At 40.0% G+C, this 12,086-nt stretch overlaps 1 protein-coding gene across 3 annotated transcripts in view; it reads right to left on the bottom strand.

Moving 5' to 3' along the window:
• Positions 1-12,086, bottom strand: part of GRM5 (glutamate metabotropic receptor 5) — a 574,274-nt gene that overhangs the window by 64,998 nt on the left and 497,190 nt on the right. For all 3 annotated transcript variants that reach the window (XM_049890686.1, XM_049890685.1, XM_049890687.1), the window contains exon 8: positions 372-1,311. In XM_049890686.1, coding sequence (XP_049746643.1) covers positions 372-1,311 — 940 coding nt within the window. The remainder of the gene's footprint in view (positions 1-371; positions 1,312-12,086) is intronic.

Here is a 12,086-nt window from a genome sequence, read left to right as displayed (position 1 = left end):
CTACTCCCTTCTGCTGAAGTAGAATTTAGTTCACAGTGTATCTTTGCATCCTCAGGACCTCAAGGTCCTAGCCTTGGCTAAGCAATTTAACACTGCTCTCCAATCATCCTGACATCACCCCTTTCACTGTAACTTTTGGCTTCATCAGAGACCTAAACTTCCACATTTCTAGCTTTGGACTTCATAACTGGGCCCACATCCAATGAACCCCACAAAAAAACATTCAATGAGGAGGTCCAAAGCCCTTTTCTTAGCACCCTGCCTCTCATAGCTTCATTAACTGAGCTCTCTCCCATTTAAAAGACCTAGGATGTGAATGCCACTGCTTCAGCTATAGGGGCCAGTGCCCCCAATGCCCACACAATGTTTACCTTAGGGTTTCCCCAGAGGAGCCCCTCCTCTTCCAGAGGTTGACTAGGCTGCTGGATCTGCTGGCCGCTGAGGATGACTTGCCATCCCCCACATGCATACGCACCACGGTGGATGTGGTGAAGGCGCTGCGCACATTTCTCTCTGGTTTCGCCAGGATGATGTAGACCTTCGGCACAAACATGCAGCCTAGAGCCACTGTGGCACTTAGACTGACTGAAAAACACATGGTGATGATTTTGTAGTTGCTGCCAAAGTAGATTGGCACAAAGGCCAGCCATATAATGCAGGTGGTGTACATTGTGAAGGCAATATACTTGGCCTCATTGAAGTTAGCTGGAACATTTCTGGTCTTGAACGCATAGAAGGTGCAGCTTAAAATCAACAGTCCGTTGTATCCAAGAGGAGTGACAACTCCTAGGTTGGTGGTGTTACAAATCAGGTAGACTTCCCGGATGCTTGGGTAGTCATGCATTATGTCTGGAGGCTCCATTATAAAGAGAGCGATGATGATGCCCAACTGGATGCATATGAGAATGAAAGCAATCACCAGCTGGGCACAGGCACTCATGAATCTGGGCTTTTTGGTACAGATCTTCTTCTTGCTGCCGGCCAGGATCCTCGCAATACGGTTGGTCTTGGTTACAAGGGCTGAGTAGCTCATGGCTGGGGAGAGACCAATGCCAATTCTCTGAAGGTAGCAATAAATTTGTTTAGGCTTTGCAATGAGGCAGAAGGTACATAGGTAGCCCAGGCAGATGCCTGCAAGGATAATGTAGCAGAGTTCTCTGCTGGAGGACTTGACTACTGGTGTATCACGGTAAATGATGAAGACTACAGTAACAAACAGGGTAGCCAGCAGGCCAAGGCAGGCAAACACCACAGCTGCAATGGGCTCAGGGTCACCCCAGCGAAGATACTGTACAGGAATCAAATCACAACCTGCAGAGACACAGACACATATTGAAAAAGAAGGAAGAGAGGTTTACTTGGGTCACATATTCCTAAGTTATAAGCAACCATTGCAGTTTGTCCCTCATCTGACTTTCTAATCTCTATATCCCATACTACATATTCATTCATAGTATTTATATTTATCGTATTTATCAAATACTTGTGATAGCTGTCCTAGGCTCTGAAAACAAAATACAGATGTTCTCTGTCTTCAGAGAAAAAAAAAAAATTAGGGAAGAGGCTTAAAATAATTAATTAAAACAATGGTAAGAGCCATGAAAAGTATAGCATGGGACCTGACTCAGTTTTGGGAAGCAGGGAAGATTTCTTTAAAAGGAATGAACAAAATGAAGGTGCTGATTTATTTGAGTTTGGGGGTTTGGTGTGTTTGGAAAAGAGAGGGTAAAAATAAAGAAGAGTCTGTTGGCATTGGAAACATGAAAAGAGGCCACTGTACAATAATGTGATGAGTGACTTAAGATGGGACTAGAGGGTTGGCAGGAGTGGATCTTGTAGGACAAGGAGTCCTAGATAAGAGGTTTAGTGTTTAGCCTTTGATCAATAGGAAGTTATTGGAGGGATCTATGTAGACTGAAAAACCTGGTGGCTCAATGACTAAGAGCTATGGCTGCTAACCAAAAGGTTGGCAGTTTGAATACACCAGGCATTCTTTGGAAACCATATGGGGCAGTACTACTCTGTCCTATAGGGGCACTATGAGTTGGAATTGACTCGATGGCTGCAGGGTTTTTTCTTTTTTTTGCTATGTAGACCACAGAAAAGACATGATCAGATTTGTATGTTTTTTTTAAAAAAATATCTCTTTGGTTGCTTTGTGGTTATTGGATGAAATAAAGGCAAAACTGGATACAGAGAAAACAGTATGAGGGTCAGTCACAGAGATGAAGTTGAGGCAACAATGGGTTGTACTAGAATGAAAACAGTGAAATGATTTGAGAATTAATTATCAAAAACATAAAGTCTTTGAGTTGATGTGTGGTGTGTGAGAAGTAAAGGTATCAAGAGTGACCAACTAGGTTATCCTGGATCCATTCTAAAGAAAAGCTGGAATCTTCAGAGAATCTTATGATTCAGGCATTACAGAAGATGCTATTGGGGAGCGTGCTACCCCTCCCAAAATTATTCTGTACTTGCGGGTTTCAGTTTTTATATCGCTTGATTATATAGCAGAAAAAAAAAGTGAAAAAAACAGAGCTTCATTTGGGCTACCTGCCTTCTTTCTAAATTTCTTTAGCACAGTGATTCTCAAACCTGGCTGTGCACTGAGATGACCTCGAGATATTTTTTAAAAATACTGTGGCCTGGATCTCACTGCCAAGTTTCTGATTTAATTGGCCTGAGGTGTAGCCTGGACATTTTTTTTAAGGCATTTTAAGTGATTCTAATGTGTTTGGGTAATGTGTGGCCAGAATTGAGTCACTGGTCTGGGAGGGTCATTTCTGTTAGATTATTTCTTTAAAATAGAATTAAGATATCGTCACTGAGCTGGTGGAAAAGGAGGTAGGTAATCTAGAGCACTGGACATTTAAGACACTTGGCAGAGATTACTAATCGCCTACAAATATCCAGTCTCCTCTTCATCCCCAGCAACAGATCTTCAATTTAATTTGGAGCAGTAAAGGAGACAGCTAAAATACTCTATTGCCAGTTACTTTTGCAGTCAGATGTGCCTTATGACTAGATTTTAGTCAATGAGATATAAGCAGAAGACACTTTAAAAAACAGGTTCATCTTGCCCTTTTACTGTCTTTTTTTGCCCTTCTCTGCTTTTCCCTTCTGCTGCCTAGAATATAATCATGGTGGCTGGAGCTCCAGCAATTATCTTGGACTGTTAAGATTGCTTTAGAACAGAAGACATGTTCTGGGGTTTAGAAGAGAATAATGGAAGGAGTCAGGGTCCTTGATAACCATGGAACCATTGACTAGCTCTGAGCCATATACAGCCACTTCTCTATTGCTTCAATTACTATTATTATTTTCTGTTTTATGCAGTCAAACCGAACCCTAACTGATATAGGGTTAAGATTTCCCTATTAATTTTCTGTATCTCATGATCAAAGGTACTGTAGTCATGGCATTGAATACCAAAGGGCTATTGGGAGGTAGGAAACCCTGGTGGCATAGTGATTAAGAGCTACAGCTGCTAACCAAAGGGTCGGCAGTTCTATTCCACCAGGTGCTCCTTGGCAATCTTATGGGGGCAGTTCTACTCTGTTATATAGGGTCGCTATGAGTCGGAGTTGACTCGACAGCAAACGGTTTTTTTTTTTTTGTTGTTCGTTATTGGAAGGTAGGAGAGGCAGTAAAACGTAATGGTAGCAAAGAAGGGTGTAGTTATTTCATAATAGCTAAGGACAAAAAAAAAAAAACTTTTTTTTAAGGACAGCCTTTTATAGAAAGGGAAGGAAACCTTTTTTCTTCCCTTTCTTTCTGCCATGCCATGCTTCCCCTTCTTTCTGTCACCTTTTTTTTTTTTTTTTTTTTGTAGATTTCTGACCGTATCATTACTTTCATATAGCTAAATTCGTTATGGTTTCAATAGGATTTGTCGGTTAGCCTGGGATCCTCAGCACACTTTACAAAATTGTTTCTATGGGAAAAAATGTATTCTTATTTTAATAACCTGCACTTCTAATATTGAAACAAAGTACTTTAAAAAAAGTTTAGAATGCCTGGACTAAAGACAAAACAGTTATTTTAAACAATTTCATTAATTATGAACACATATATATCCTATGGAAACCCTGGTGGCAGAGTGGTTAAGTGCTACGGCTGCTAACCAAAGGGTCAGCAGTTCAAATCTGCCAGGTGTTCCTTGGAAACTCTATGGGGCAGGTCTACTCTGTTCTATAGGATCGCTATGAGTCAGAATCGACTCGACGGCACTGGGTTTGGTTTTTGTTGGTTTATATATCCTATTGCTAATTATTGCTAATGAATACACCTATATTTGTATTTTCAGGCATCAGTTCACATATGTTGGAAGTCACCTTCTGACACTTGAGGGTTTAGGTTCATATTTACAAATTTACTCCTTTTTGAGACTACCATTATAATGGGAAGAATTAATCATTCTTATCTTTATTTTTCTAGAACACATTATTTATAGCACTGATATGGCTATGACATATATTATCTACTATAGTTAATTCTACAGGGACCTGATTCCCTGGCTAGTTCATGTGCTCCTAATGCCCATAGTAATTACTGATATAGGAAACATGTTATGTGGTATGTGAAGCAAGGATGTTTTCATTTTTTTTAAGAGATTCAACTGAAAAGTGTGTTTGTGTGCACGTGCGTGCCTCTTTTTTTTTTTTAATGGCTTTTATTTTACCCACGTTTTCTCCTCTTGTACTGCTAAATCTTAATTGTGCTTATCTAAAATGTAATTAGCACTCTGATTTCTAAATATTTTATATAAATAGCACTCACCACTATATTTTATGTCATGTGTTCTTGTAACTGTTCATATGCAGCCCATTAACATCATGTGTGAAACTGAAGGAAACCACACAGATATATGTGTTTTGGGGAAAAAAATGTGTATGAGCCATGACTGTAATGTGATGTGATTATTTTCACAAACTTTCCAGAATTTATATATTCAGATGAGTGTTTTTGCATTCGATGTGAGCCACTCAGAAGATTTTATGTTTAGTTTAATGATGCTGCCATTGCGCAAAATACTTTTGTAGCTATTCTCTTGGCATAGCAAATTGGATTCTGATTAGAGTATTATAATCACTGAGTCTTATAATTGGACAAAATCTTAGGCGTTTCCAAAAATCACTTGGGGAGTCTACAAGAATACAACTTAAGGGCCTAGACACAGCAGATAGTGCATTTCGGGTGGAATAAAGGGATCTTATTTTGAATAAGCAGCCCTAGTGACTCTGTGGAAACACTGGTGGCGTAGTGGTTAAGTGCTATGGCTGCTAACCAAAGGGTCAGCAGTTCAAATCCACCAGGCGCTCCTTGGAAACTCTATGGGGCAGTTCTACTTTGTCCAGTAGGGTCACTATGAGTCGGAGTTGACTCAACGGCACTGGGTTTAGTTTTTTTTTCTTTTTTTTTTTTAGTGACTCTGCAGGCAGGCCTTGGTCCTTGTCTGGCAACCCTACCTTAGAGATTACCAGGCCTACTTCCTATCCAGTGTGTGAATGTTTTATATGATAAAACATTGATCTAAGAGTAGTGGGGGTGGAGGGAGAACTATACACCTATATTCTACCAGAAAGGATATCTGTGAGGTGGTAACCACTCTAACTCTACCTAAACCTTTCTATGAGCTACACTGTCTTAAGGTCCAGGCAGGAGGCAGGAATGGGAGATGAATACTGGTAGCAAAGAAACCAATCAGGAGGCTATCATAAGAGGGCAGTCCAGACATGATAAGGGCAAAAACTAAGTCATTGTACTGGAGAAAATAATCTACTGTAAAGACATTTTGGAACTAGGATCAAAGGAAATTGTGAGATAGAAGAGTAAAAGAGGCTTCTAACCAAGTTAATGGGAATGCTTTTAATTGAGATCAGGGAGGTAGGAAGGGAAGGGTCATGTTTTACGGCCATAATATCTAGCTCCAGTTTGGATGTGTTGTGTCTGAAGTATTTGTGACATAGTCAGGTATCTCAGTGGCAGGTGGAAACAGAAGCCCAGGTGTTGTCAGGGCCAGGGTTACAGCTTTTGGAATCATCTGCTTACAACTGATAATGAGAGACATGGAAATATATGCAATAGAAGAGGAAATGCATAGATGTAGATGAGAACAGAGCCTGGAAGTCTGAGGTAACACCAACTTTAAGTGGTAGCAGTGGAAAAGGATATGTCAGGGAAGAGGTAAGATAGATCAGCTAGAAGGAAGTATATCAGATGCTAAAGGAAACTGGTTAATTGAATAGCCCACGATAGCCTCCTCTAATAATATTGCTTCTGTTTTCTTCTTTTTTTTTTTCTTTTTTTTATCCTTGCCTAAACAGCCTCTGCAAAACTTCAGATTCACAGATATCCCTTCTGATAGTATATAGGTGTATAGCTCTCCTTCCACTCCCACTACTGTTAGATCAATTTCTTTTGAGCAGGGGTGGTATCCTTCCATTGTTGTATTCCTACTGTCGTGGAATATGTTCTACTAAAACCCAGAGTCCTGAGATAACACAAACCTTATTATGATACAAATTCACATTACCCCTACCCTGTGCATTGACCTATAAATGTCTGAGTGCCTAGTTATTCTTCTTAAATCTTTAGTTTCTCCTGAGAATTGCTGAGCATTCTCTCCTTCCATGGTTTTCTTTTTTATGTCTGTATCATTTATAATTCAGTGGTGAATTACTGGAAGGGTATGCAGAAGTTAATAAAGAATCTACATTATGTATATTTTAATAGGTTTAATCAATTTAACATATGTTGTCTTATTTTGAAGAATCTTGATCATATCAGTGAAACTCCCTCCTAAGAAATATGTTAGAATTTTGTTAGTCTTCAGAAGATGAAGAACCTTACATTCCTTACTAGAAACACAGATGAGCCATGGGTTAGAAAAATCATGCCCTGTTTTCTAATACTACCCATTTAAATAGCTGTTCACTTCTCACTTTCATGCTTGATGCCTAATTCTATGATTCTCTGGTATATTTCTTCTTTTCATGGTTTAAATTGTCATACATAGAAGATACAGACACTTCATTTTGTTTTGTTTTAAAGGAGAGAAAACTGCCCAAACTGTATTATCCCCATTCATTCTATGACTCCACAAATGAGTGTCCCGTACATTTGAAGGGAGAATGGATGGCCCACTAATATCTTAGATGTGATGTGATGTGACAGCTCAGGCATGGCTGGTAGTCATGCTTAGTGTGGGGGTGTTAGTCTTATGGAATTAATATTCCTGTAGTTAACAGTTCCTAGACTGTTATATTTTCAAACCGTGTTCCAAGTGCCTGTTCAGACAGTGGGAATCAGGTCTCAAAGATCCGGGACAGATGCCTGGTGTTCCATAAATCAGTCTGAGCAGCAACTCCTGACCAAGCACCATAAGCCCTGTGTCCTTTTGGAGGAGAAGTAGTTGCTGCCAAGAATCTCTAAGAATGCAAATGTGTGTTTCCTCAGACGCTAGTCAGGCCATGCCATTTGAGGTATAAAAAGCTGAGACAGAGCTGTTGCGGGGCTTCCCTTTCATATGACGATGATTAGACTTGCCCAGCACAGGATGCTGAGGATGACTAAAAACATGTTTGCTGTTCCATCCATAGGGTTTGGGTCTCCGTTTGTCTGAGATCCTGGGGCATGCAGACTCAGAGTTCTTTCTGCACTGTCCATATCCTTTATAATTCCTGTTCACTTAGCCTAAGAGGATGTTTTTCATCACTTGTGTAGTTTGGAAGAATTGGAAGAGTCATGCATGTGTGTGTGTTATATTTAGGTACACTATTTTTCTTTGTAACACTTTCTATAATCATCATGTGTCTTGTGTGTGTGTGTGTAATCATAGGGTTAAAGTCTGTCTTCCCAAGCATCCTGATGTTAGCGACTTTGTCTCTTTTTCTCACAAATGGATCACACATATGTCTAGCATAGCAATTTACAAATTAATGTATTAACTGTATCATCGATGTATATAGTTTTCATTCTGGTGTGTGGGTTTAGTCATTCTCAAAACACCTTTTTGTTGTCTATAGGAAGCCCAAGTTACAGAAAAAAGTCTAAATTGGGTAGACTTCACTTGAGTTTTAGAGTCAAGATTTTGGTGCCCAGAGAAGGCAAAACTAGGTAAGCAGCTCCATCACTTACTTCTGCCTAGCAGTGTGACATGTTTCATATTAGAAATATTCCTGGTACTTACTAGGCATCTGATAAATGCTTTATGACTCACTGATTAATCTAATACTGAGTAATTCACTGGGTCTGATATGCATAGAGGAAAGAGGGAGGCAATGAACACAGGTCATGCTTAACAAGTGCCATCTAACTATGAAGTTCAGATTCACTGTTCCCAAGAAGGCTGTTAATTAAAACATATTTTACTTCAGGCCAGAAGAAAAGCTCCCAAGTATATATGCAGGGAAAAAGCATATTCTAGAGTTGATTGATTTTTACCATTACCTTAGCATGAAACAAAACACACTGTATCATCCTTCAAATAAAAATTTAATGTCCATCCAATATGTTAGCCAGAAGCCAATTGCCATTGAGTCAGTTCTGGCTCATGGTGACCCCATGTGTGTCAGAGTAGAGATGTGCTCCATAGAGGTTTCAATGGCTGATTTTTCTGAAGTAGACTTCCAGGCCTTTCTTCTGAGGCACATCTCGGTGGGCCCACACCTCCAGCCAGTTAGGTAATTTGTACTGCTAACTGCCTCAGTGGTGAGCTGCCTTACGCCTGCTTATGCCAGTATAGAAAGAAGGAGGAACTAACACTTAATGAGTGTCTATTATATGTCAGGTGCTATCCCAGAAATTTTATCTAATCTTCATAATAAGCAGGTGAGATAGGTATCATTATCTCCGTTTTACAGATGGGGCAGAGTGAAGTTTTGTAAGACATGTTAGCTTGGTGAGATTGAGACTGGATCCTGGCCTGCCTGTGCTTCTTTCTGTTGTGTCAGGGGAGGCAAACAGGTTAGGTAGCACTCTGAAAGACGTCCTGAGGCTACAAGGAGGCCTAGTAGGAAAGCAAATCCTGATTAATCAGCAGTGTCTGACAAGGGCAGAGTGGGGTTAGTGGTAGCATCAGTATGAGGCTGCTGTGAGTCAGAATCGACTCAATGACACCCAACAACAGCATTCTTAATTCTTAATCCACGCTTCCTCCTGAGACATCTCATTGGTTCAAACACTTGAACACAATTCTTATGCTGGTTTATGTGTTCTAAGGGTTGCTGGTCAGAGACACTGACTGGTAACTTGTTTTCGTATCCCTAGATTTTCTAGTGTAGACAATTTTCTGAACACTCACAGCACAAAAAAACAAGAATTGATTATGGGACATTCCCACCTTCGCCACAGAGGTGACTCACAGCCATCCAGTCATCATTAGACCAAGCCTATTTCATGCCCTTCAAGTTTTATTACACATTTTTGTTTTCAACTCCCTTAATAAAATTCCTTCAAAGAGCTGGAAACTCAGGACTCTAGTTTTTATTTATTTTCAAATTTTTGTTCTTCTTTACTGGCTAAATTTTGTAGGGAATTTGAAACTGTATGCAAAGATTTATTTCATAATTAAGGCATAAAGTATAATTTAATAGTACTGCAGAGTGTAAGGGGAAACATCATCAGAAATGCACATTTATAGGGAACAGCTTTGAAAAAATATGACTTCCGGTCATACTGTAGATGAGAACGAGAGGAAAAACACAGTGTGTGAGTTTAAATGATAAAAAGGGCTGGCTGGAATACTTTGCTTCCTTTCTACCTTTCTTCATCAGCTAGCTCCTCCATATTCTTCTCTTCTGCAGACGTCAAATCTTTAAGCATGACCTTTGTGCTCTCCAGGCCTGTCTGGCAGGCTGCTCCCGTGTGGTTGTGTGGTCAGACAGATCCCTGGGCCTGTGCCTACTGCGGCACTAGGGCTTTATGCTAATTGTGAGTTTATTTGGCTCTTCCACTGTCATTGTGGAATTTGACCATGAGCAGTTTGAGATGGGGACACCATTTCTTTGCTTATTACTGTATTTTTAGTACCAAGCACTGTACCTGGCACACAGCAGGCAGTTAATCAGGTGAAGTATGAATGAATGATTTTAATAATGAGGAACAGGACAAATGAGGAATCGGGATATGTGCTTTATTTTCAGTTTGTTCATATGAATATGAGAACTTTTACCCTATTTGTGTCTCAATTTTTCCATACATTGTTGTTGTGTTGTTAGATGCTGTCAAGTCTGTTCTGACTCACAGCGACCCTATGCACGACAGAAGGAAACACTGCCCTGTCTTGCACCATCCTTACAATCATTGTTACGCTTGAGCTCATTGTTGCAACCACTGTATCAGTCCACCTCGTTGAGGGTCTTCCTCTTTTCCACTGACCCTGTATTCTGCCAAGCATGATGTCCGTCTCCAGGGACTGATCCCTCCTGACAACATGTCCAAAGTATGTAAGACACAGTCTCACCATCCTTGCTTCTAAGGAGCATTCTGGTTGTACTTCTTCCAAGACAGATTTGTTCATTCTTTTGGCAGTCCATGATATATTCAATAGTCTTTGCAAATACCACAATTCAAAGGCATCAGTTCTTCCTCAGTCTTCCTTATTCATTGTCCAGCTTTCCATGAATGTGAGGCGATTGAAAACACCATGGCTTGGGTAAGGCACACCTGAGGCTTCGAGGTGACATCTTTGCTCTTCAACACTTTGAAGAGGTCCTTTGCAGCAGATTTATTTACCCAATGCAAGGCGTCTTTTGATTTCTTGACTGCTGCTTCTATGGGTGTTGATTGTGGATTCAAGTAAAATGAAATCCTTGACAACGCCAATCTTCTCTCCATTTATCATGATGTTGCTCATTGGTCCAATTGTAAGGATATTTGTTTTCTTGATGTTGAGGTGCAATCCATACTGAAGGCTGTGGTCTTTGATCTTCATTAGTAAGTGCTTCAAGTTCTCTTCACTTTCAGCAAGCAAGGCTGTGTCATCTGCATAACGCAGCTTGTTAATGAGTCTTCCTCCAATCCTGATGCCCCGTTCTTCTTCATATTGTCCAGCTTCTCATATTATTTGCTCAGCATACAGATTGAAGAGATATGGTGAATGGATACAACTCTGACACATACCTTTCCTGACTTTAAAAACCACTCAGTATCCCCTTGTTCTGTCCAAACAACTGCCTCTTGATCTATACATTATATGAGAATAATACAGAATTTGCTCCTCTGTAATTGGGGCTATGATCTGGAGAAATTATTGTAGAAGAATTTGTATTTGAGAAATTAAAGACCAATTGCCTGTAAAGGGTCAGGGAAGAAATTTCTCAGGACTGAGTCTATAAAACGTTGACAACCATTTTTTGTATTTTACTAAAATAAAACATGGAAGACATCACTTTAAAACCAAAAGATTATCAGTGGCATTTTGTACATATTAATCGAGCTATAATGAGTGTTTTGCCACTCATTTCCAATTATCATTCCTGGCTTTCCAGATACTTTCCTGCACTTTTAGTCAGACTCTTATAAAATTGCTTTTTAGCACATTAGCTGCATGCCAGAAAAAAGCCACTGCTGTCGAGTCGATTCTGACTCATAGTGACCCTATAGGGCAGAGTAGAACTGCCCCATAGAGTTTCCAGGGAGTGCCTGGCAGATTTGAACTGCTGATCTCTTGGTTAGCAGCTGTAGCACTTCACCACTATGCCACCAGGATTTCCTGCATAGTAAACATTTCCTCCCCATGGCTTGTTTTCCCTCCAAATGTTCAAAAGCTCTCTGATTTTATGACCCAGAGTGTTTGTAACCAATTTCTGAGCCCCCAGTGTATTCCTTCTGTGCTCCTACAGACCCTGTCATATGGTCTGGATTTTCTCTTACCTTGGAGACATACCAGGTCTGCTCTAAAGTCTAGGTTTACATCACCTTTCCTGAGGCTGACTGTAAAATCCAATGCGTACTCTGCCATGGATTTTGCCTCCTATTTCTCTTCTGAAACCTATTAGTTCCTAAATTTTAATTGCCATAATATTGGAAGTATTTCCCAACTACTGGTATATACTTACCTAACTAAAATTCTCATGTTCATT

The sequence above is a fragment of the Elephas maximus genome, chromosome 7 (assembly GCF_024166365.1).
Source record: "Elephas maximus indicus isolate mEleMax1 chromosome 7, mEleMax1 primary haplotype, whole genome shotgun sequence".
NCBI lineage: Eukaryota > Metazoa > Chordata > Mammalia > Proboscidea > Elephantidae > Elephas > Elephas maximus.
Note: the sequence above shows the minus strand (reverse complement) of the source record. Positions and strands in the feature narration are given on the sequence as shown.